Source organism: Emys orbicularis, chromosome 17 (genome assembly GCF_028017835.1).
Source record: "Emys orbicularis isolate rEmyOrb1 chromosome 17, rEmyOrb1.hap1, whole genome shotgun sequence".
Lineage (NCBI taxonomy): Eukaryota > Metazoa > Chordata > Testudines > Emydidae > Emys > Emys orbicularis.
Genome location: NC_088699.1, coordinates 6,594,972 through 6,621,984, shown reverse-complemented (window position 1 = coordinate 6,621,984; position 27,013 = coordinate 6,594,972). Strand labels below are relative to the sequence as shown.

Sequence of the window (27,013 nt, the reverse complement as noted above, 5' to 3'; positions counted from 1 at the left end):
GACACAGCCGTTGAAGTAGCAGTAAAAAACATCTCCACAGAGAGGCACATGGCTTTGAAATGTTTTGGTATGTAACATAACTGCATTGTTATCAGGTCTTAACTTTTGCACAGAGAATATTTCTTGTTGTTTCAAAAGCAAAACCGCTGTCAGCTTTGAAAAGGTTTTCGGAAATGTCCAGTATTCACATAAGATGGTAACAAAGGGTAAAAAAAAAATTAAATGTTTTAATTCATTTAACAAGCAACATTGTTTTATCTCTCTTCTTAACCAAACAAGAGTTTCTTTGATTTTTTTTTTAAGTCAAATTTAGGATTCTGCTGTTCAGAGCAGGGAGGTCACAAGGCCCTAATGCATTTAGCATTGACTGCCCTCTCTTGTAGTGCGTCTATTAGTCAGTAATTTGATTTGTACCTATTCATTTGCAGTCCCTGCAGGAGCTCTGAGCTGGCCCCAAGTATAATTGGTGCTGTCTCTATTTTTACATCATTAGATTAGCCCCGACTCCTGGCCACTTGTTGTCTGCGCTTGTCTGTCCATTTATACAACCTAATGTAACACAAAATTCATTACTGATCACATTACTTTCAACTCTGAAGCCAGCCTTGTGATAAACATTTTGTTAACCCTTTCTTGCCAGTGTGCCGGTTTAGAGGACAAATGCACTTTCTCTAGGCAGGAAAATCAATATAATAATAAAACAAAGTGGAATCACATTTCTAGATTTGTCATTCCTCCTGGAGAAAGAAATGGAAAAAATGTAGGAGGTGATTAAATGATTACCGTATCCATGCATCACCCGCTAGCATATGTGAAATGAGCCCAGCAGCATCCTTCCTGTCATAATATGAAGAAGTGGCACGCTGTAGGGCCAGCACTTAATTTGAAACTTAATTTCTTACTCATTGTTCTCCAAGTGTTTTAGGTCTTCTGTGCAGACTATAATCAAGTTATGACATTATTGGAACTGGACATTTTCCTTCCATTGCTTTGTCTCAAAGCAGTTAGCAGGAAAACAATTGACTTTTTCCTTAGAGATTTGTTGTTGTTGTTCAAATGATTAAGTAGATTAATTCTCTTACCGCAGTACATTGGAGTTCCACATGAAATTCTGAACAACCCTTCTTTTTAGTGTGGCTTCGTTCATGTTTGTCTGTCCTATACACTCTTATCCTTTTAAAGCAGTAGCCTTTTGGATCACTGGGGCTTTTGCCATTGATTTCAATGGGAATGGGAGCAGGCCATTGGAGGGATTCGTTTGGGCCTGATCCTTCAAGTAGCTGAGCATCTTTTTGGCTTCTATGCTTGGGGGCGCTCAGTACTTTGCAGTGTCAATCCCTCAAGATGGCATTTGCTACTTAATGAAATATATGTTGGTACCCGCAACATCTGTTGATTTCAACAAGTTTCTAAAGTCATTTTCTAATTGCATTGCGTGGTTTGGAGCACCGTCCATTTGGCTTTTTTACATGTTTATTCCTTTATTAAATATTCCTTTTAAAAGACAAAGACAAAGCTCTAGAGAGTCTACTAGAGGGAACAATCCTGCACTGGCCAGGGGGTAGAAGACTGGGTAGCCTAGTAGGACTTCCCCATCTCTAACTCCTATAATTCTGTGGTTCTTTTTAGTGGCGCTTGCAGCTATTTGTATGTAGGCTGCAGCTTGGGGTCTGAGTATTTCTGGGTAGGGGTAAATGGCTCCCACCATCCAGCATTTGAGACAGATTGATGTTTTACAGGTGCTTTGTTAGCCAAATCCTGCTCTGACTGGTGGTATGATAGCAGAGCGAGGATGAAGGCATGTGCACAGATCTGGCAGGCCAGGGCTGCATTCCATGAGATGGGTACATGTGTACTTTGCAGGTTTCAACATCTCTGCATCCACCATCTGCTGGCTAGCGCTCGCTGCTGATAGCATCACGGCCCAGTGCACCGGGTGTCAGAAGACCTGGGTTCCAATTTCAGCTGTGCTAAAGACTTGTTTTGTGACTTTGGGCAAACAGCTGTGCCTCAGTGTCCCCATCTGCAGAATGGGGATAATAATACCCACTTAGTAAAGTCCTTTGAGAGCAATGGATGAAATGTGCTACATAAGTGCTAGAGGACTGATTCACCACTCCAGTTTTACACCAGTGTAAATACACAGAACTCATTACATCAGCATAAAACTGGAGTCCAGCAGTGAAGAATAAGGCTGAGAGTATTCATTGGTATTAACAGTAGCCAGCTTGGGGACGGAAGGCACAGGCTAGTGTGCTATCTTAGCACAGGCCTGTGCTTTATGGAGGGATCCTGCCCTCTTGCTTGAACAGTGTAAAGAAGATCCCAGAGCCCTCTCACCTACCTCCTTAGACACCAGCTCAAGGTATTTGAGCCTTAAAGGGCAAATCCCTTGCACAGATGCACCAAGTCCCCAGAGTAGCAGGACTGAATGTGGTTCTGCTGCATAGGGGGCAGGTCAGAAAGAGGCCACACCAGGAAACTGTACATCCCCTCCATGCTGCAGAGCACTGCTGCAGACTTAAGGGAAGGGTGATATTAGCAAGTGAGTCCAGATCACGCCGATCCCCTGGCCAAAGCCCTTGTGTAGTGAGTCTGTAGCAGGCCACCATTGTTGTTATAGTCTGGCTGGTAGGAGAGGAAGGATGGTCCAGCAGTTAAGGTGGTACCTGCACCTCAGTTCCCTGCTCCACTTTGGGCAAGTCATTTAGTCCTTCTGGGTATGTCTACCTTGCAATTAAACCCCTGTGGCTGGCCCATGTCAGCTGACTCCGGGTCTCAGGCTGAGGGGCCGTTAAATTGCTGGACCCCGAGCTCTGGAACCCTCCCCCTCCCTCACGGGGTCCCAGAGCCCCGCCTCCAGCCCAAGCCCCGAAGTCTACACCACAGTTAAACAGCCCCTTTGCCTGAGTCCCGCAAGCCTGAGTCAACTGATATGGGCCAGCTGCAGTTTTTAATTGCAGTGTAGACATACCCTCTATGCCTCAACTGTAAACTGGGTATAATAGCCCTGCTCTTCTTCACAGGGTGTTATGGGGATAAATATGTTAAAGATTGTGAAGCATGAATGGGGGGAAGGGCCTATAAGTATTTTAGATAGATGGATGGATGCTGAAGTAGTGGTTGTAGAATGGGGGGGGGAGGCTGGCCAGATTCCAGGTTGGTGAGGGGAGAGGATTACATCTATCTATCTATCTATCTATCTATCTAATCATCTCAGTGTTTTATACTGTTGCCTATCGCCATAGTATCTGAGCATCTTCCATTAATGTAGATTCCCAGCACATATTTTATACACGCTTTAAAAATCGGTCCCTTTGCTTAACTTGAAACAATGTGCTAGCAGTAGCTAAATCCCCGTTCTGGCCTCTGTGTAGCATCTACGCCAGCCTCTGGTCATTAATGTACTGTTCTCTGTATCGTGAAAAGGAAAAGACCCAAAGTTATTGAAAAGCCCTCATAAAGTATGCATTGTGCTCATTAGGGAAAATAGGAGAGAAGGAAATAGAATGGAAACCATTTAAGCAATGCATTGTTAAGCAGGAGAACTTTGAAATGAACACTTCTTATTAGAACGATACAATAAAGTATGAGTCACATTAGACAACAAAATAAACATTAACACGGCGAAATCCTTGTCAATAAATGGAAGGTCAAAGACCAAAACAGTTAAAATGCACTAGTATGGGCCAACCTCTTGGCCCTGTGGTTTTTGTTTCATGCAGCCACAGAGGCCCGTGTTCCGCTGCTGCGTCCGGTCTCTTGCTCCTCAGACCTGCAGCCACCGGGAGTGCTGCGGAAACAGCTCAGCTCCTGAGATAACGGAAGTACTGCACATTTAGGAACAGCATTGATGGGCAGCTCTAAAGTGCCGTCTGAGCCTCCTAAACCAAAGGAGGGCAGCATCAGTCTGTGGCATGGAGAGAAATAACAGGACATTTCATAGAAGACCCCACTTTCCAGTCATAGGTGCGCAGACCCTTTTCTACTACGGTTTCATAGAGTTTGCTGCCTGACTTTTAATTAGGACACCAGTCACTTCCCTAATATGTTTCTCGAAAAGGATATCAGATAAATAATAACCTGAACTTCCTGAAAATCTGGACTTGCTATCCAAGCTTGGCATTTAACATAGTGTCTAAGGAACCTCAGTGTCTTGGGCCCACAGCCCCACTCTGATGACCCATATTTTTTCACCCCTCCTCTGGCACACTGGCTCAGCAGACATAGCTAGCAGTGATACTGCCATTGTAGTGCTTAGAGGGGAACTAATCAGGAGGAGAGTGGGAAGTGGCAAGGGAAGTAAGGAAGGATTGACCACCAAATGAGGACAGCGACAACGGGGAGGAAAGAAGAAAGTGATTTATCTTAACAGAAGGCCTTATTGTAGATCAGCTGATCCAGCCCTTGCCTATCACTTGAGCTACTTCCTAATGCTTGGAATTGTCTTTTCTAGAGGCAACACTTCTGTCTGTAACCAGCAGGAGGTGATGTCTCTAAGTCAGACCCTGGGAGGTGCTAAGCACCTTTAGCTCCCTGGAAGTCAAAGAGCGTTGCAGTCATGGTATGAAAATATTATCCTTCCCTCCATTCCTACCCTCTGCCATGTATCATAAATAAAACAATAGACTTTTATTCATTAACATTTATGGGAAAATGTTAATATTAAACTGTAAGTGAAAAGCCATATCTTATTGAATTCTTCTGCTGTGTTATTGAGAGTCTAATTACATTTTGCATTTAAATAAAAACCAGATGACTTTCAGGACACTCAGGCGAGCATTCTGTAAGTGAGAATTTATCTTGCGATCTAGGTAAACAGTGTCTCATCATTTAACAGTTATTATAAATAATGGGGTTTTAAGCACTTTGCTGGGAGTTCATATTGGCTCCACGCGGGTTGCACTAAGAGAGAGAGAATTCTGTGACATCTTGCAGGCATCCGGTCAGAAGAGATTATATCCTGAGCTCTCGTCTCATGCTGTAGCATTTTTCATCCTACTCTGTTTATAGTTGCTAAATGTTCTATGCTACTATCCTTGGACAAAAATAATGCAGATATAATTTTGCAGGCACTATTCGTTGCAAATGGAAAAATCTGCCAAGCCAAAGTGACACTCAGCAAAAATGGAATTTGTTTAGGTCTATAGCATAATTCCATACAGGTGCTTTAGGGAGTCATCAAAAGAAATATTCTTTTTAAAAGTTGGTTAGGTCAGAGATCTTCAACTTTTTTGCCCAGGGTTAAAGAGGCACTAGGTAAAATAGATCTGTTTTATAAAATAATCTTGGCCTTTTTTGCTAGCACCTCCTTAAATTACACCAAATTCCATGATGATACAAGGAATAGATTAGAGAGAGATTAAAACCTTTAACAAAATTTAAAATCTAAATGACTTCCCCCCGTTTCTGCTCTTTATTTCCTTTTTACACTTCATCTTAAACAATGAAAATAGGTCTGTTTTTCTTTTGTTGCGAGCCAACTCTTAATGCTTCACTTTATGGTTCTCATACATTAGCAGGATTTTGATTCATTAACATTCAGTTCCCAGTGGTACTTTTTCCTCATAAATTGCAAAATCATCTGCTTTACCATGTCACTTTTCATATTGTGTCCCCCAATAGAGAGGGAATTGGTTTTCCCCTGCTGATAGAACTAGGTAGGACAGTGGAGGGACATTTTAAAACAATCACTCACAGCACTCACAGCTGTTAGATAAGGAGAGTAGGGGTGAAATCATGCCCCTTTGAAGTCAATGGGAGATTTCTCATTTACCTCAGTGGGGCCAAGATTTCATCCTATGGGCCTGATCCAAAGCCCTTTGAATGTAATGAAAAGACTCCCATTGACTTCAGTGGCCTTTGTATGAGGCCTAGGTTTGTATCCATGCATCTCTACCAATATTAATCCTAATTGGCGCCTTTTTGTCAGTGCTGCTTTATAGGCTGACCAGCAAGGAGAGTAATACTACAGCAGTTTCAATTCTGGAAAACTTAGAGAAGGCCCTCTCAGCAAGTGCATTCATAGTTCAGTGTATGGGATTTCCCAAAACCTCTTAATCAAAGGCATATGATTTCCAGCAAACTTAGTAGCCATGTGAATCTAACACAGCATCTAGAATTGGCTAGACTGGTTATTTTAGAACACGGAAATTCCATTAATGCCATTGGCACAGGCAGCATTTGGAAACGCATGCTTGTTAGAAAGGTCTCTTTCCACCAAGGAAGTTGTTTGTAGTGTTTTTCCTCCAAAGGCACGTGAGCCCTTCTCCCAGGAGCACTCCCATAGTAAATGGCTTATTGGCCTTTCCATTGTCCAATAAGTGTTTTCAAGATCTACCCAATAGTTGAACTTTGACCGTTATATTGTATACTGTGGTCTTTAAAGGGCCGCTGGGGTGGGACACTGCACCTACAGCTGTTCCTGTCGGCGCGTTTTGTCTGGGAAAACTCCAGGCAGGAAGAATGCGCCCAAGGGGCCACTAAGGGAGACGACACCAAATTAGCAACTGTTCCCACCCATTGCAAAGATGTGTGCTCCCTCAGCTCGGCCCACATGCTCCACCGTGGCATGTGGTGGTGGAGGGAGGGGTATGAAAAGACTTCAGTGGGAGCTATAAAAGCAGAGTACATTACAGAACTTTAGTCCAGAGGAAATGAAGATGGGGGTGACTGTTTCAAGAGAGAGATAATGGCAGCCTGCTAGCCAGCTTGAGATAATGGAAAGCCTCTCAGCCCTCATGCCTACCTCAGAATCCAGATGTGGCCTTCTCCCATGTGCTGAATAGGAAGTCCCACAGAGTCCCTCCTTGAAATGCTCCTTATTCCCCCAGTGCTGTCCCAATTCAGACCACAAAACACACCCCACAGCTTCCTCTTTCCACTGCCAGAACACCTGGTGCATGCTTTAGTCTGGTCAGGGAGATCTTCCCAGAGAGTTCCCTGTTCACGTAGAGAAATTCCCTGGTCTTACATGAATTCTTCTAGACTTCAGCCAAGAGTTATCCTCAGCTACATGCTTGTTCAGGCTGCAGTACATTCACACATTTGGCAAGGTTTTAAAATGTGGAACTTCTTAAAAAAATGCCTAAAATGTTAAAATCGATATTTTAATGATTTATAAAATAAGATTTTTCTAATTAAAATGGATCCTTATTTTAAGCAGTTGACAGCTGCTCTCTGCTTTCATGAGAACAAATATGAATATGCTGCGCAGATGCATCTAAGTTAACTGAGGGCCAAATTATGCCTTCAGGTTTAGCTTCCGTCAGAGCTCCTTTGCACGTGTATTTCCAAGGTCAGAGTTTGGTACTATATGGGTAAGACATTCTGCAACCAATAATAAAAAGATAGGGCCTGGTTTGGGTTTTAAAAGAGTCTTGAGACATCTTTTAGTTTGTGCCTAAAAATAACTGAATCCACAGGGTGTTTGTTGGTTTGTTTGTTTTGGCAGGCACAATTAAACAGTGAAACTAATTAAATAGTTTATTGGGGGTGCAATTATTTGTGGGCCTGCAAAAATTAAAGGGCATTTCTGAAAATCAGGCCAAGGTTGAAAAACTCAAGCTGCTTAAAGCAACGCCATCAACTTTAATCTGTAAAAACTGACTAATTTGAAAAAGGTTGAGCTCCTGGTGGAGCAGGCAGCCCAGGTGTTCACCCCTCTTCTGCCATTTCCCTTCCCCCCAACCCCAATGACTCATCTTCACTTTCTAGCAATGGGGAAACTTGTTTGGACTAAGTATGTTCGTACACTCCACCTTTCCAGCCCTCTCTGCCTCTGGGCCCCTCTTTAGAACCAATCTCAAACAGAGTCCCTTTTGAGGTGTTCGTGAAATATTTGGATACACATTTGGGGTTTTCTGAACCTCCAGTTCCTGGGTGGGACTGGAACTAGGATGGTGGACATACTATAAAAAAAAAAGCCTCCTCTCATGAGATTTCTATCTTAATTTTTTAGATTCAAGAGGCTCAGATAGTTTAAATAAGCATCTGGGACCAGATCCTCAGCTGGTGTGAATTGTTGTGACTCCATTGACTTCAAGAACTATTCTGAGTTTCACCAGATTGTCATCTGGCCTCCAAACTTTTGTCTGCTTCTCCAAACCAAAGCCACACTCTGAATCATTTGAGCTTTTGCCATCAGGGCATCCTTCTCCCTCAGGAGAAGAGCACAGAGTCCTTCTATAGCTCTCCTTACAGAAGGGTCACTGTGTCATAGGTGTTCTGTTATTGGAATCTATACCAGGATGATTTTGCTCTGCAGTACTCCAAAATGAATTGCAGAGATGAGGGACTCAACAGTACTGTTTTTGGCAGAGGTACACACTTTAACATACCCCTCCTCCCACACACACACACAGAGAGAAAACAAAACTGTAACAGCACAAAATGTGTCCATTTCCTGAGTTATATAGTACCTTCTTTTTCTAAATTAGGATAGTTAGGGGATCCAATCAGACGGGGGGGTGAAGCAAGTTTTAGACATGAAAGAAATTGCAATGGTTTTGAGGTTTAGGCATGTCTGAAATCTCTCGTTCAGCGTATCAGTGAAATGATGCCCAGACTGTGAGGTAATCACCATATTTATTATGTTGACATTCAGGAAGCTTTTCCATGATCAGATTGTTTCCTAGGACTGTTGAGTTGGGGATGGGAAAGCAGGCAGTGCTCATCTTCTCACTCGTTGATTGGCTTGAGCTGCTGTGATCAGATGAAAATAAGATGTGCTGTCGTATTGGTGGGGGACACAGGGTCCCAGTCCCACAAGGGGCTGAGTGCTTTCAACTCCTGTTGACTTTAGTGGGAATTGAGGGTGCCCTGCGCTTTTCAGGATCGTACTGAATAGACATGCTTTGGGCCACAAGAAGTAGGGGTAAGCCTGTATATTTTCTCCAAGACTTTTGGGCAGGACCAGGCAACCTGGAGCTCTGTTTCCAGCAAAGTGGCAGAACAAAGTTTAACAGCATGGAGTTGTTAAGGGTTGTGAACATACAGAATAACATTTGAATTTGAATTTCCCTGGTAGAGGGGTTTCTAATGAGCAATCAGAGGCACTCCCGCAACCCTAGAACAAGAGACCAGAACCAGCGATTTTAATATAGTGTTTTCTCTGTAAATGCTTTTTGGTCTCAAATACACAGATGGGCTGCTTGTGTAATTGAAGATAAAAGATAATTCTGCTTAAATACATGAAAAACATATATGCACACTGGCTTGCAGCAGGAAAACATATATTAAATATGAGAAGGTACATTGTAGATCTCAAGATTTGAAAGCAAATGAAACCAGTTGGGATACTGAAGAGTAAACTTTTAGTAGCAGCATATTGTGACTTTGAAGTTCGGGGTTGTTTTTTTCCCTCCTCTTAAATCAAAACAATTACATCTGCTTCTTCATTTACAGGGGGGAGAACACACACTTTTGGAAATCTTGCATGAACAGTTAGTACATTTCACACTGTGTACTTCGGCTACAGAAATCTGTTTTCGATAACTTTTAGATTGTTCTTTTAGCTTTTGAAACTTCACATACTAGCTAAAATGAGCAACTTGTCTTCTGAAAGTGCCATTTAAGTAGCAAAATGTCCTAAACCTCTTTATAAAAATATACAGCTGTATGAAACTTGAGATTAGTTTTTAAAGCACTGCAGTCATCGTGAAAGTGCCTATCATGAAGAATATTGTCTCTCTAAATGCTTAGTCCTTTATCTGGTGCACTTTTAACCTTCCATAAAATGTTCAGAGCCTGGCTGTATGCCAAAGATTTGGGTATCTTACTGTTTATGTACCTAGTTGTTGGGGGTGTTTGGGGTTTTTCTTTTTAAAGAAAACACAACAAGCTCCATTTATTTTTGCAGACAGAATGCTTTAAAGGTGCACACGTGAAAATGTTTTATTCTTGTCTCAACCATCTCATCTTGCTTGAAGTCAGTCCAGACATTTATGTAAATGCAGATGTCCTCTTAATTTTTGTAAGTGTTATTCATTTGGCATTTTAGCATTGAAATAATGCACTACAGAGTAATTGCGCAATCTCAGTTGACTTTTGATGTTCAAAAGACTTTGTCTTCAGCCCTTGAGGTACATGTTATCTTCTATATCCCCTCGTCCAAGTCGTTAGACCCTACCACCTTTTTTTCCTGACACGCCAGCTTTCATCTCCAATGCGTTACATTATAGAGAATTCGATGTGGATTCAGCCTTAGAGTTGTTGTAAGATAATTTGACAGTCACTAATATTTTGCATAGGCCACTGATTTCCAATTTCATAGGCAGTGTTTGCATGTCTTTTCTACTCTGAAAATGTAATGTAGCCCCTTCTTTTGGGTCTCAGCATCTTTCCTGTTGGAATGGTGTGAAACAAATTCAATACAGCGATTGATTTTCAGTATTAAAATATCATATCTCTGCATTTACTCTTTTCAAAGTTGTCTACGGTCCATTTACTCAAAACAGCTGGTAAAAACAAAATTGCTACAGTTCTTAGTGCTTCTGGGAACTTCAAATTTGTCACAACTGACTGGAGCGTCTTTAAATCAGAAATTAACAGTCAGACTATGGTTCTGCTGCTCCCAGAGCACAGCTCCTACCACTTGAGCGCAAGGAGAATCTTCATTAGCTCTGATCAGGCCTCTGACACACATCTAAGCATTTCTTATTCTATCCAATAGAGGGCAATGGTGCACCTATATGCTACCCATTTCATTGCCGTGAGGAAAAATTTTAACACCTGAGAAGGACACCAAGTTTAACTACTTTCAAACTTTATAATCTGATGCGAAACATCCTTCCATTTGCTTAATTGCTGATAAATTTAAGACAAAATAGCTCTTTTTATTACTGGGTCTGAAAAAAGGGTATGCCCCCAACGGGCTGTGTAGCAGCTGTACAAACACAGAAATGAGACAAGCCTTCTAATTTCCAGATAGAAGAGACATACATGCCACTAAAAACAGCAGTGTAGAGGTGGCGACGTGAGCAGCTGGAGGAGCTAGCTGCCCAAGTATGTAGCTAGTGTCTTGGACAGGATTCTGCTTGGGGCAGCGACACTTCTATTTTTAGCACACTAGCTCAGTCCGAGCTAGAGCCAGTATGTTTCATTGAGATGGAAATTGCACCTCCAACTTGAGGTGTAGACATCCCCTTCAAGTATATATCCCTGTAAATGAGAGCAGACTCTGGTCTTTAGAGCTTCATGAAAGTTCTCGCATGTGAACATATCCTGTTCAGTTCATTAACTGTAGCAACATTACAATAAAAATGCTTTACTAATACTTGTGTTAGGAAGAGTCACGTAGTTCATAATCATCTGCAAAAGCAGGTCCTCAAGACTTCCGCTGTGTTAGTATAAGTTGCCTTTTACCCTTCATTGTACATGGGACCCTTTTGGAGGCGAATCCAGATGGCAGAATCTGCATAATGACTATTTATTATTTGTAATAAACAGTGCTTAGAATTCAGATAGTGGAGACCGATTGTGGCAGACACTGTACACACACGCATTAAAACAGTCCCTGCCCCAAAGATTTTACAATCTAGGTTAATAACAAGAAGATATAGAGCATCCCTACTCTCTAATACTTGGATATTCTAAGCAAGAGGACATATCCAGTGCTCTGATTCTGAATAGTGTAGCTGCAGGGGGGGACTATTTGCTTTTCTTCAAAACAAAAGAAAGTTGCTTTGATTGTTAAATGAGGTTCTAATTTTTGCCTCTGAACTGTTCTTCCAAAAGTTGCTCGTGTCCCCAGTGAAGTGTCATCTAACCTGGCCTTTTTAAAGAGCGACATCTCAGTTCTCTTATCCTATGGTAAACCAAATACCAGGTTTGCATCCTAGTTTCACAAAAAGGCAGAGAGTGAGGTTCTTACTCACGAAAGCTTATGCTCCCAATACTTCTGTTAGTCTTAAAGGGGCCACAGGACCCTCTGTTGCTTAGTACATTCCAGTGCTTCTAAGCACTTTCCATTTAAATTTGGATTGTAAAGGACCCTGTGCAGTAATCATGGTGAATGACAGAAATGGAACTCAGAGCTTCAAACATGAGTTGCTAATATGCCATGCCACTTCCTTGATTCCTAGCTGTTAATGGAGTAATTCCTAATGAATCATCAGATGTCTGATAGACTTTCCAATGTGCACTAATTCTTACACTTCTCTCCCTTCCCCCACAACTCAGACCCTTGCTGGAGCCCTTGTTCCTTTAAAAATGCCGTCGATATAACTCAAAAATATTCAGCACAGAAAAAGAAAAAGGGAACTTGACATTAGTTGAGCTTGAAAGGTTTGGTGCTGTGAAAAGTGACTGACGTGTGAAAAGAGGCTACAATTAGTTCTTTCCCCAAGCACTCTTCCATTCAGTCCAGGGTCACTCCTTCAGCAAGCTGAGGGCTTGAGTGTAATGTGTTGTGACAGTTTGAGATGATGAAGAATAATTCTTGTATTCACAGTTGCGGCTGCTTCCCCACTACCCTGACACATCAGGCTGGCTGTCATTGTATCATTTATCCAGGCTGCATCTCTGCCATGCTGTACAGGAGTTTGTGCAATTCTCAGTAGGTAGAGTAAAGGGTCAGCTCTTCCAGCAAATGATTTTTGAGGATATTTTGAAACTGTGCTTAACAGCCTGCTGTAGGGGAAGTCAAACAGAGAGAAAGGAAAAACCATTAGAAGAAATAATGCACTAGAGATGAGATTTTTGAGTAGACATAAAGGAGATACCATGGCTTCAAGTGGACCACTACAGAGAGAGCACAAATAAGAAAGGCAGCATAATTTATGAGTGTTCCGGGCAAAAGAGGGCTATATAGATTTTCTTCAGGCATTGAATTAATGTGCCATATAAAATGGCTTCACATTTAGGCTTGGCAGGGCTTTATACCTTTCTAGATTTGCTGTGGTCCTTTGACAGTTCCTGAAGCTTTTTCGAATTGAATGTACAGCAACCTGGCTTGGACTGGTGCCTGATGTAGCTTGTTCTGTTCCGACACATACCTGATGATCACGAGCTTTGAGATAGGGCCATGTCCCCTCCCCTCCCCCCTCGTTTGTTACAAAGCTTAATAAAAGCAGAGGATTATTTTTGCAGTACGATGGGACTGCAAGGTAGGATCAGGCTTGGTATTTGAAAACTGACGGGAAATATTAACAGAAATAAGTGCTTCCTACCAGTTTCTCGCAATTAGCTCACTAATGCAACAGAATACAGCATGTGCTGTGCGCACTGAAGGAAATATATCCCTGATGCTGTTTTCAGCCTTTGGCAGGGATGAAAACAGGACAGCCTGGGGAGGGAGTTAATGGAACACACAGAGCCATGCATTTGAGTTCCTATTGCTCTGTTAATCAGGTTTAAATTGCAGTAGTACCTGAAATGTGCGCCGCACTTTCCAAGCACAGAGGAAGACATGCCGACTGTCTAAACCTGGATCACTCCCTGCAGCTGTCACTCAGTGGTCATCCTCTCCCTACACATTCCACAGCTCTGATTACAGGTCCCCAGTTTACCCCAGGTCTCTGATTCAGCACAGCCACAGATTGACAACAGGAGTGAAAGGATGATTGATGAAAAAAACTGGGACCTAGAGAAGGCCGCAAGAAAATCATTATTATTATAGTTACATGCCTCTCTGGGGCACCCATCACTGTGCTGTTATCTCTGTGTATACGTGTCCATGCACGGAGACAGCTACTTGGTGAGTGCCTGCACCCCCTGGCAGGGCTGGGCCTTAATCTAGGTGGCCTGTGTATAAATGAGTGAAATAAACGTGAAACACCTTAAAGGGGCTTGATTTCCAGGAAGTGCTGGGCCCCCACCCTTTGGAAATCAGGCCCCCTTAAGGTGTCTTCCTAAACTCTTTGTCACTTTTGAAAAGAGTGGCCAGAGTGAAAGCAGAAAGAAGCCTCTTCTATCAAAACAAATGACCAGGCTTTGTACCATGTACCCTGGGGATGGAGGAATATCCTCTCGGCATAGATATACAGTACGGTGAGAGGCAGAGGGTTGTGTAGTGCTGTAGACACCGTGTACATCTGTGTGTAGTGCTTTATGAGTGTATGAGCACAAGCCCTCTTTCCCTAGGAACTTATAACCTGTTATAAACACCCACTGATAAAATGAGTGTCATCTCGGTGGGCATACAGATTTTACACCTCATCCCACTGTGTTAGTGAGTCGTTGCCAACTCTGGTAAAATATCTGCTATTTCAATGTGTCTGTTGTTCTTCAGGTCCAAATCTTGCTGTCAGCATTTTGGGTGAACCTCATCTGCAAGGCTTAGAATGGCTGCAATAGTATCGGTATAAGGAGTGGGGTCTATTTTCTGATATTGTTAACTGAGCATGAGGAAATATGATAGGGTTCTTCTCTGAAATTTACAGTGAAATAAGTATTGCAAACTAGTCACCTCCCTACTCTAGCCACTAGAAACAGCAGCATTTCCACTCATGCCTTTTCTGTCCCGTCGACTTTTTTTCAGGAGAAACAAATTCTCTCACTCCTTCTGTACTGGGAGATATTGGTCCTTGTTCTGGTCTGTTCTACACTAGCATGGCTCCATTGATTTAAGAGGAGCTTAATCCTGATTTGCACCAGCAATAGATGAGAATCAGTCCCACAGCCTCCCAGGGCCACGAAGCCACATTCACACAAATCTGCACATTAGCTGGTAGAGAATAATTGTTGACAGTTTTGTCTTTCCTGCCTTATTTTTAGAGCCCCATGGAGCCTGTTTCCTTTGAACTCTGGTAGATGTGCAGCACTGGAGAGTAGTTTTTTGTTGTTGTTTCTTTCCTCAACACAGTTCAACTCCCATGTGCCCTGAAGCCCTCTATTATTCTGTGATTCCCATTTGCTCTGCTGGTGGCGGTTACAGTGAGCATCAAAAGTGAGGAGAGGGCTGCTCTGTGCTCTCCTGAACTGGCTCCCTTCTCATCTCTTCAGCAGATGTTTCTGTCTATTTCTTTTTCTAGGCCAGTCGGAACTTTGAGTCATTTCCCCTGGGGATGCGGGCAGGTTTTAGTATTTATGTCTCCAGTATTAGTGTTTGTTTATATTTGTGTTTATTTTTCACGGGCTTTTTAATGCCTCAGGGAGCCATTTAGGGGGCCAAAGTAATGCAAGTGCTGGTCTTCTCACAGTATTTCATTTCCTTGATAGTGGAAATGCTATGAGAAGAGCAGGTCTTGTGTTATTTTGACCCCATAAATAACTCCCGGAGGCCCCCTTCTTCCTTCTCCTCTCCATTTTGCAGACCCTGAAGACTCAACCCCGGTTTTCTTGCCTCAGCAGAAGCAAATTGAAGTTATCGCAAATAGCCAGCAAATCTACAAGACGGAATGTGTTTTATGTGAGATGCGATTTGTTGGCTAGTATACAGGCCCCTTAAAGTGTATCATCAGAAGTTGTTTTACTGCTACATTTAAGGAAGTTAATACATCTTGGCAGTATATACCTGTGGAAATGTAGATGAAATAACCTGCAGACAACCTAGGGCCAAGTCCATTCCTGTCTTAACGCACCATGGAAGCCAACAGAATTACACCAGGGACAGATCCGTCTCCCAGTATTTGAGCACCGCTAAACTTGTGACCTCCCACAGCCAACATAACCAAGGACGTTCCAAGCTGAGGCTGCCATTCTGCCTTTCACTCACTTCCTTCTGCAGGTGGACTTTGGTTTTGATTTTGAGTGAACTTAGCCCTCTATTTATCCACAGAACAGGTACAGCACAGGCAGCAGCCTTGCAAGCTTCCTTGCAGCCATGCCAATGACCTGGAGGATTCACCTCTGGGGTGGAGAAGGTTCTAGAACAATAATACGTTACACTACCACAGCGCTGTGCAGTCAAGGATCTCGGAGCGCTTTCCAAGGTTGGGTTAGTAGAATTATCCCCTTTTTACAGACGAGGAAGCAGACGTGGCAAGATTAAGGACTTGTCTACACTTAAAACACTGCAGCTGTGCAACAGCACCGCTGTAGCACTTCAGTGAAGACACGACCTACACTGATCAGTGAAGTTGTCCCATTGGCAAACGTGCTGCACCTCCCCGAGAGGCAGTAGCTAGGTCGACCCATTGCCCTAGAGCTGTGCGCACCGGGGGTTAGGTCGGCTTAGGGGTGTGGATGTTTCACACCCCTAAGCGATGTAGACATACCAACCTGACTTCCTAGTGTAGACTAGGCCTCAGACTTGCCCAGGGTCACAGAGGAAGGCAGTGGCTGAGTAAGGAATAGAACAAGGTCTCCTGACTCCCAGTCCATTAATAGTCCTCTTTCTTCCGCATTTAGGCTTACACTCATTCAATCCTTCATCTGCCTGCTGAAATTGCCAGTGAGATCCACATGTGAAAATGGGTGTTTTTATGTGAGCATCCGCAGTATGATTGCCAGATACACTTCACATGGGCCATACGATGGTCAAGACCTTTGTGCTCTGCCAACCTGGGCTGGATTTGAATTCTCAACCTAGCAAAAAGGCTCATTATCCCCTGAGCCAGCCATGCCCCCAACATGATGTCACTTTTGAGGTCCATGCATATTTTAGAGGTGTGCTGCCCCTCCCCCTTCCCCACTGTATAAACGGAATAGTTAAGAACAGAACTTTTAAGAGGGAGATTTTCAAAGGTACAAAAATATCCAGTTCCCATCTGTGCCTTTGGAAATCTCCCCCAAATTCACTGGCTTTGCTTGGTTTATGTCACAACCTTAACATTACTTAAAGGAGCTTTTTGTTTTAATTCCTTTATATTATTTTAAAACGGTATATTTTAAAAGATGGAAAAGGGAAGAAGTAGGAAGGTAAACCTCCACCATTTAACATTTTCTCCTGTTTTAATCATGATCACATTATAATTTTTGAGAGTGTTTAACAATATCGGACTAGGAACCTCTTATTTTCTTTAAAATACGTATCATTTAAAAATCTGTCTGTCCTTTGATAAATTAAGTCCCACGCTAATGCCTCGTTTCAAGGGTTTCAATTGGCAGAGATTTTTTTCCCCCTCTGAACTGTACATACATGAAAGAACAAAGTGATTTAAAATGGAAATGCTGAAATGTATTTAAATAGACACCTCTTAAGGATTGTTTGAAAATCATTCGAAGGAGGAGTTTTGTGTGCTCATGATGGTTCATAGTATTCTCCTTGGAAGCTTAGGTGGTTGTCTTACCAAATTTGGATTTCATCTCTAGCACACATGCACGTTGCTTTGTTACTGCGGGGTTCTTAATAAGTGCTGCTGGAATTGATTTGCCTTTAAGGAAAACAATATTGAAAAAACTGCTGTGAGGAAGATAGACATATTGAAAGGCTTTTGCACAGACTGCAATGAGATATAAGAGAAAGAAAGATGGCCAAATGTTGGGTGAAAGCTTGCTCCCATTCAAATCAATGGCAAAATTCCCATTGACTTCAGCGTAACCAGGATTTCACCCTTGGACATTTTCCTTTTAACCATCAAGGGTACTGCTACTGTAAAGGGTATTGCTTCTGTACCCATACAATACAAATACAATGATTTGTCTATTAACTAGAATGCAGCCTTTCTATGAGCCTGCATCTCTTGACATACACGAGCCCCAGAAGGTCATGGAAGCTGGTTCTGTCAAGTCTTTTTAGAAGATAGACTGGCCATTTGGGCCTTCCCCTCCCTACAGCTGAGTGGTGTGAAACAGCGAGGTTACAGAATATTAGCACTTTTTACTCCACTACTCCCTATCCTGAGCCTGTCCCCTGTTTTCTACCCCAAAAGCTGGAGGACAGTCTTCAAGACAGTGGGTCATTCTGTTGTCCTTGGCAGAGCTTCAGAATGGAGCTTATGTTGACTTTGGACCACACATCCTTTTGCCTAGGGAGCAGGGCCGGCACAACCCATTAGGTGACCTAGGTGGTCACCTAGGGCGCTAACATTTGGGGGTGGCGACCGCGGCGGCCGGACCTTCGGCTGCCCCGGGCGGCGGCGGTATTTCGGGGGCAGGACCTTCCGCCGCCTCTGTCGGCGATGGCATTTCAGGGGCGGGACCTTCCACCACCTCTGTTGGGGGCGGCATTTTGGGGCGGGACCTTCCGCCGCCTAGGGCGGCAAAAAAGCTGGCGGTGTTCCTGCTAGGGAGGTTCTGGAATCTCCATCGTTGGAGGTTCTTAAGAACACTTTAGACCAACACCTATCAGGAATGGTCTAGTTATTATATAGTCCTGCCTTGAGTGCAGGGGACTGGACTAAATGACCTCCCAAGGTCCCTTCCAGTCCTACATGTCTATGATTCTATCCCCCTTTAAAATGCTTCCTTATCTGATTGACATTCAGGGATGTAATGACCATGCTGACTTTGTCTATTGATGTAATAGCCATGAGCCTGACGGCCATATTTACAGTGGGGTTGGTCTCTGGTGACCATGAAATGCCTATGCCCACATTGTATAGCTGCTCTGAGGGGCGGAATAGGGAGCAGCCTTCCCAGGTGCATGCAGGGGTAGAGAGCCTGGGTTCCTCTTAGTGGTGCTTTATAATATAGCACTTGGGATTTGAGCAATGGTACCTTACATATCAAAGTATGTTGCACCTCTGTCTTGCTGTGTAACTGGCTCCACACAGAGCAGAATGTCCATAGGCTTTAGGCCTCGTTGGTCCCTGTGTTCTGGATGGATCCCCAAAGGGAATCATCTATGAAACCAAAAACACCTCCCCCTCTGCAGAGGGAAAGGGCCAGAAACAAACAAGGGGATCAGCTAAATCTAAGAGACAACAAATGAAAATACAGGAAGGTAGCGTAGGTCATAGGTTTAAAATCAGGGCTTCCAAGGGGGACACAGAGCAAAGAACCCCAGACAGTGCCCACTGCTCCTCAAAGGAGTCCAGGGAGCCGCTCAGAGGAACTCTGCCAAGAGACACACACAGGCTTTGGGGTGAGAACTTCCACCCAAGGCCTGTTGGTTTTCTGATGTGTTCCTACATGCAGCCAGAACTTGGGTCTTTGTTTCTACTTTAACCGTTAACCTAGTCATACTTTGTTCATTCTCATTTTTAACTTGATTTGTGTAGTGTTGCGTTACAGTAGCATGTAGAGGCCTGAGCTGAGAGTGAGGCCCCATTGTGATGGGCGTTGTACAAACACTTAGCAAGCCTGGCCCTGCTGCAAAGAGGTTACAGTCTAAATAGACAAGACAAAGGATGGGATGGGGAACGGAGGCAGAGAGAGGTGAAGCAGCTTGCCCAAGGATCACACAAGGAGCTCAGTGTCTCCTGACTCCCAGTCCAGTACCCCATCCACTAAACCTCAACTCCTCTCCAATTTTCTTATGCTTTTCTCAGTGCTGTTTTACTCTCCTTGGCACTAGCCCCCACAGCGCCCCTAGTGGTGGCGAGAAGTAATGCAGGCAGCCTCCCACAGAGAGCGCTCTTCTTCAATGACTATCTACTGGTTTGTAATGGAAAGGTTTTCCATTTCATAGCAGCAGTAAATTACATACAGATGAGTGGCCTAATTTGCAGAGGTGCTGAGCACTGTCACCTTGCACTGAGAGGAACAGGAGCTACCGTTGCTTAGCGCCCCTGAAAACCCTTAAGGCTTTGATTCTCAGGAAAAAAATCCCACTTTAAGATACTAAGTAAATCACTGAGGAATGGCAAATATAAAGGCACTGTTACTAAAAAAGGCTGGAGTTATGTAACGCCTCTGCCAGAATCTCATGCACTCTTCCCCCCATCCATAAGCTGGCATTTTGCTGCTCAGCATTTGGGCTTTTGGGCTTTGGGAATCTACAGTACTGAGGAAAAATAAATGCTGCTTCTTCCTCCTCTTTTTTAATGGTACTGAAAATGCAGCACTTGCCTGAAAATCAATTATGGTTTTAAAAAAATGAGAGAGCGAGAGAGAGAGGAAAGTAACCTCGTAAGGAGTTCAACAGCCCTAATGATGTTTGATTGGAGCCTACCCATGTTCTATCTTATTGGTGATGGCTACACGGTGGGTGAAAGCTCTGACGTGAGACATTTAACCAAAGCCAGCTGTGTGCAAGGGGAGATAAAAGCACAAAATCAGTCAGGATCAGCACAGTGTTCGTGTGGGATACACCGCTCATTTCTGATTTAAATGACTGTTTTTACTTCCTGAACTCCTGGGACAGTTAGGATGTGAAGGAATATGAAGACATTTGTACATTCCTTAACAAAACGCTGTCAAGAAAACCATGATTCGGGCATTGTCACTGCTTCTTACAGGTTGACAGACTTCCTACAGGTTTGTTTTTTCGTGTAACCTATGCCAATTATCTCCCTTGCAAACTACTTCCATGATCAAGTACTAAATTTGCCACATCTTACTAGATGAGGTGTGAATTCAAATGGATCTATGAGCCCATCTATGCACGTGTACCTCGTATTAATGCTAAGAGGAACTGTTAGAAAGGTACTTGGGTGGGGTGTTTTTTGTTTTAGAGACGACGCTTGTCGCTGGGGCAGTGCATTTTACTTACATGCTTGTCCTTATCTCTGAGTCTCAGCGCAATAAAGGGACTGTCATCGTGTTTATAAATGAGGTCGAATCCCATTGTGAGACTGAACTCCGTGAACGGCAGCGATACAGTCAAATTCGGCGGTGAACAACATTTAGAATCATTCACCCAAATCCAGCCGTCCTTGACTCGCTTCCTAGCCAGTCCTTGTTCATGAAAAACTCCCATTGAAGTCAATAGGGAAAACTCTTTGTCTGTCTGTCAATCTGTGTGCTCCATGTGTTTATCCTATACCCTTCACCATGGTACCACAAGTGCCTTTCAACATTATACCAATCCGGTCAATGGCCTACAGATAGACTGAGGGCTTTTTCCCTCTCCCCCCCTTTCCCATAGCAGAATTATTAGGGGCTTCACATCATAGGTCTTACCCCTTTTTATCCAGCCAGCTTGAGTAGAAACAGAGTGCAGAGCGTGGGCTTTGGCCCTCACTTTGCAACTCACCAGAATATTTGTTGTAATCTGTCACTGAGTGGCTGGGAGAGGATGCTTGTGCTCTACGTGGGGTCCTGCCTAATATCACCGCTGAGTGCTGGAGAGTGTGAGACTGCCCAGTCGCATTGCCCGCACGCTGCCGCTGAGTCAACGTTTGGAGTCAAGTGGCTCACGCAGAGTCCGAGTTAGAAACGATGTTCTGCCCACACAAAAATCTGAGTGTTTCAAGAGTTAAGACCAGCCCGGGAAGGAATGATACGTGTGTGATTGCAAGAGGGGAATAAATCCTGTGCAAATGTAGTAACCTTAGACCCCTGGGCCTGTTTACTGGCTCCTCCAGCCCTCTGCAATCTCTACAGTTTCGTCACCTTTTAGTGATGTAAATGGACGCTAACCATGATCATTTCTGCTTTCTTCTTTTGCTTTGAGATAGTAGCCCGAGCAGACAAGCACCCAGGAAAGTTTGTTGTTTCTGTTTGCCTCAGAAACCACAAAGATGCTTTCCGCTGTATGTACAGCACAAAGAAGTTGTGGGAAATCCTTTTTTAAATAGGCTGTTGAACAGCATTGGTTGAGTGCAGTTGTTGCAAGTCACAGTTAGCGAATATCACAACTGAACTCTTTTTCTAGTCCGGTCATATCACCAGCTCTGCCTGTTAAGTGAAGTGATGCCATTGTTTGTCAATAGGACTTCTATAATTCTGCTTAGTTCAATCTTGCAAATCTCCGATTTGGGATCTTAATATATTGCAAATCAATGTACTCGTCCCCAAGGAAGTGATTACACACCGCATCTGAAATTGAAATACAGGGTTTAGATGTCTTAATCAAACTCCATTTTTATTCAGACTGAAATATAAACCTAGCAAAGAAGTAGATATGATGTCTCTGGAGTGTTTCGTCAAATCACCCAGTAAAAGGTGGATGACGAGTGAATGCAATGTTAGAACAGCGATACAATAAACAGATTTGTCAGTAAAATGGCCTTCTAATGGCAAATGTCCTTCTTTTATCTGAAACATTAACCAGGGCCTGTTTTCTCGTTCCATTTCAGAGCTTCAGCGAGAAGGAAGCATAGAGACTCTCAGTAACAGTTCTGGTTCCACCAGCGGAAGCATTCCACGCAATTTTGATGGTTACAGATCACCTCTCCCGACAAACGAAAACCAGCCTCTAAGTCTTTTCCCTACAGGATTCCCTTAAATTAGCCAAACATACGAGGAGAGATTCAGACTGGCTAACCAAATGTCGCTCCAGCTAAACAGTTTTGATGTGTATTTCACCCACGCGTTAGCTGCACTGCTGGATGGTTCTCGTTACACTAATAAATATTGACGACTCTCCTGCTTAGTCTTCTTAAAATATATTGACAATTTATTGAGTTTGTTTTCCTGTGCAATGTTGATAAGAAGAGACTCTTTCTTCAATCCTTACAGCTTGGTGGCTTCGTTTTGGTGTGTTCAGGAAGAGACCGTTGAGAGGAGAAATACTTTTAAAACCATTTTTTGGTTGAGCCCATGATTTTACAACCATTTCTTGCTTTTTCGTGTTTAAAAAAAGGGCATCTGTGTAACTTGAGTGGTGAATTAGCCATCCAGCCGGTGAATTCTAGCTGTTTGCAAAATTGAGGAGCATTGAAGAACGAACTGATGGGAGTGAAAACTTGAGGACTGTCTACGAGACAGATGGCGAATAGGACTGATACGTTATTACTTCGTTTATGCATCTCTTTGCTGTCCTCCTTTGGTTCCCTGCTGATATTAATTGATGCCAGGAGTATTACAAATGAAGAAGTTTCTTTTTGTTCTTGGGAAGAATTATCTTTATTGCTCCAGTTTTATTCTAGTCATGTGTTTTAGAAATGTTCTTAATTGACTAACAGAAGTCATAAATATCTCATATTCAGTTATAAAAATTGTTCACTGAAACTCTACTAGCTGTCCAAATGTGCATGTGTCATTGAATAAATCTAAGTTTAACCAAATCTGCCTTAGTGTCCGTGTTCCTGTCGTGTTAGTACAGGGGTTCTCAAACTGGGGGTCGTGACCCCTTGGGTCACGAGGTTATTACATGGGGGGTCACGAGCTGCCAGCCTCCACCCCAAACCCCGCTTCGCCTCCAGCATTTATAACGGTGTTAAATATAAAAAAAAGTGTTTTAAATTTAAAAGGGAGGTTGCACTCAGAGGCTTGTTGTGTGAAAGGAGTCACCAGGACAAAAGTCTGAGAATCACTGTGTTAGTAGGATGTGTGTATGCTCCATATATATTCCTGTATCAAATAGTATGTGCTTATTTCCCAATATTAAGACCTTCCAGGCCTTAATTAAACCCACCTAAGAGCACCAAACTAGGTCTGTTGCATCCTTAACTGTCAGCCATTTATGCCAGGCCAAACTTTTCAAAATGGATGGCTTAAATTAGGCACCTTGCATCAAAAGAAATGGATGTCAGCACTTCAGAAAATCAGGCCAACTATTTAAATGCCTAAATATGGGTTTAGGTGCCTAACTTTAGAGTCCCAAGTAAGAACATTTTGGCCACAGTTCTTTGCAAGTTCATTTTTCTGTTCTTTTTTTTTATAAAGTAGTTATTTTTAAAAAATAATCTCAGTGGACGCATGTTCCAACCCGATAATCTGCTATTCAGGGAGATAACATCCAACACTGGCTACTTGTACCTCTTTTACACTACAGACACAGAGCCCAGGAAACTCCATGACGAGACCTTTGTGGAGTCTCCATTGAATTGGAAGAGGTCGCAGGGTGAATGATCCTGCCAGTCTTCACGGACTGTAGTGACAAGAACCTTCCACAAGAGACAGGAGATCATTGCAGGAGCCTCTGCTCTCTCCTCTACTGATTTCTGCTGGCTTCAGTGTAGGAGCTATGACTTTTATACCAGTTGAGGATTCAGCCCATTGATTTACATTAGCTGCGAGGGCCTGACCCTCTGGTTTTGGCCTATTGACTGCCTGGCCATCCATTAACATCTCTTGCATTAGATAAAGTGTTAAGTATAAAATGAAAGAAACTGCAAACCCATATAATACACAGATATTAGTAGGAAACAATTCTAGTGACGGCTCACTCCCAGTAGCCACATAAACCTCAGTATTTCAGCTAATTTTTTTTTTTTTTTAAAAGGAGAAACCCAGAAGGGACTAACAGCTTATGAAATTTCCTTCTGACTTCTTTTTAATATAACCCATTTTGAGTCATGGAAATGAAAGGAAACTATCTAAGCCCACAAAGCTTTTTGCACTCTTATAGCTTAAAAACAACCACATCGACTGATGTGAAATTGACCGTCTTCTTCCTTCGCCCCAGTCCCCAAATGCCAAAAATCAAATTCACGCTCAGGCTCAATTTTTTTTTTCCCCTGACTGCCAAACCTCTGATTCTCAGAAGATTTTTTTTTTTTCTGTCTGTCTTAGAAACCACTAAACAATGGGAGTTTGTGGGAGAATTTCAGGTGTTGATCCAGTCTTTAATCAGTCCTTTTTCAGGCAAAAACTCTCTTTTGAAATCAATCGGCATTTGCCTGCGTTTTTGGGGAGGAAGTCCTTGCAGATCTGGCCCAATGGCTAGAGCTGTGCTAACAGGCGGTGCTGTAATGCTGCATTTCTTTTATGTCTGTAAAATAATGGATTGAACTAAGCGAATTAGGCTAGGCAAATGGAACCACAAGGTCAAGTCAGTCCACACCAGTTAGGATTTTTAACACAGTTCAAGCCAAGGTCAGTTCCAGACGTTCAAACAAAATCCAGATTAACACATACAGAAGGGATTGTGTTGTCACCGTGATTCTTGTTTCCTTTCAGTCTTTCCAAAGAACGGCCATAAGGGACGAGGTTCTTTTAAGGAAGGCAACTGCTATTCTTCGTATTAGCAGAGCCTCACCCAGCTTGGTTGCCAGCTCTGTCTGAACACACAAAGTAGGCGAGTGCATAATGCAGACTGGTGTCACTGGAAATGTGTTTGTTGTTGGCAGGCATTAAATCCCTTTTTCTAAGTGCTGCAATACGGCCAGGTGGAAATCCCCAGGCTGTAAGACGCGCCTTTGAATCAGGATGTTTTGTTTAAAGGGCGGGGGGGGTTACAGATTGGGGCCGTGTCCGTTTCGTTTATTGAAAAGGTTGCAGTGACTGTCCCATTGGAGCTAGCCCCTTCCCCAGCCTGGGAAGAAGGGCTAGATCTCTAAAATTCCCAACATGCATTGCAGCTGAGGTGGCTTGTTTCCCCTAGTCATTTAGGATTAAATTGATACATTCATAGATGACCTAGCAGAGTAGCCGCCAAGATCCAGTTCTCCAGGTACGTGCCATAGAAAGCTGAGTACTTTGTAAAGGGAACGCCTTAGGCCCTGACTCAACAAGGTACTTCAGCATATGCCTAATTTTAAGCACATGAGTAGTTCCCATTGAGGTCACGGGCTTAAGTACCTTGCTTAATGAGGGTTATAAAGAATATCCTCTTTGAACAAGGGGCCAAGTGTTTTAATGGAACAACACCTTTCCTCCCCTCTCCTCCCTCATTTACCCTTGGAGGAGTATTCGGGTTCTAGCCAAGAAGGAAGCATATTGCTAGAAGTCCACATTGCATCCTATCGATGTGGCTCTTCCATTCTCATGTGCACTGGTATAGCCACATTGAATTTGAGCACGAGCCATTGTAAATGAGAACAGAATTCAGCCCGTGGGGCCAGTCCTTTCAGTGAAGAGGCTACTGACAACCCTATATGACTGTGTCTACACTACCATGGCCCAGGGCTGCAGCTACACCGCTGTAGTGTAGATGTTTCCTACATTGATGGAAGGGTGTTTTTTTCCCATCAATATAGTTCATCCACCTCTCTGAGAGGCAGTATAAGCGGATGGAAGAATTCTTGCATCGACCTAGCTGCAACTATACCAGGGGTTAGGTCAACCTCAGTGTGAAATTGCTCACGGCCCTTTATAAGCCCTTAGCTAGGCCCATCTAATTTTTAAATGTAGATCAGGCCCAAGAGTTTTCCGGATCGGGCTCTTAGACTGTAAGCACTTAAGGACAGGGACTCTTATTGGCTGGCACATTTGATCCATTGGACAACTGAGCCCGTAAATTGAAATCCTGGCCCCATCAACATCAATGGGAGCTTTGCCATTAACTTCAGTGGAGTCAGAATTTCACTTTTTGGGCCTGCTCAGGAAAGTGGAAAGACTCCCATCAACTTCAATGGGTTTTGGATCAGAGCCTTACAGCGCAAATAGAAATAATCTAAGGCATGTTTCAGAAGGGCTGTATTGTCAGCCAATGCAGCTTGTAACAGGCAGAAATGCCGTGCCACGATATAAAATGCTGTCTCTAAAGGAGTCCCAAAGACCTGCTGGACTTGCAGGTTTTTAAACTGCTTCCAGTAGTAGTAACTAGTGGCCCTCCTGCTGAGTTCAAAAGGCAAAATGTCTCATTTAAAGCAGGACTGACTGTATATCATCCTTAGTATAAAGTGAAGCCCTTCTATTAAAGTTGGGGTTGGATTTCATGAATTAACATGAAAAATGGCTTTCTTATTCTACCCTGGTTTCTGTAATAAACACGATCGTGTATTGCACATAAATCATATCGGGATCATTTCACTGCAGACATAGTGGAAAGAAAAAGATCCTCCAAATGTGGCAGTTTGAAGTTCATATTCACATTGTTTTAGAGTTAATGAGAGACTGAGGCCTGCGCATAACCAGCAGAGCGAGTGCTGCAAACTGTAGGATTTCAAAACGCAGCCAATAGTTACAGAAAATGGTTTCTTAGAATAGACAATAGTTTGGGCTAGATTCGCCGGTTTGCTTTGGCTGTTTTACACTGCTCTGGCACAGGGAAGCAGGCATAAACCCAGCTTAATTGGGTGGTTAAACCATGTTTACGGCTGCTTGCGTTGCTGGAATGGCACAATGCTGCCCAAGCGAACCAGTAACTCTGGCCCTTAATATTCAACTCTGAGAAATGGTGATCTCCAAATACATTGCTCCAAGCACAAGTAATGAAGCTGAGCTAAACACGAAGTTTGCTGGTATTGGAGCTTCAAGT

General features: G+C 43.2%; 1 protein-coding gene across 1 annotated transcript in view; it reads left to right on the top strand.

The window, feature by feature from the left end:
- The window catches only part of BCAS3 (BCAS3 microtubule associated cell migration factor), a 498,029-nt gene extending 475,799 nt beyond the window's left edge, over nt 1-22,230 (top strand). Inside the window, exons 25-26 of the mRNA XM_065418107.1 lie at nt 2-67; nt 22,005-22,230. Coding sequence (XP_065274179.1) covers nt 2-67; nt 22,005-22,153 — 215 coding nt within the window. The 3' untranslated portion in view covers nt 22,154-22,230. The remainder of the gene's footprint in view (nt 1; nt 68-22,004) is intronic.
- The last annotated feature ends 4,783 nt before the right edge of the window (nt 22,231-27,013 follow it).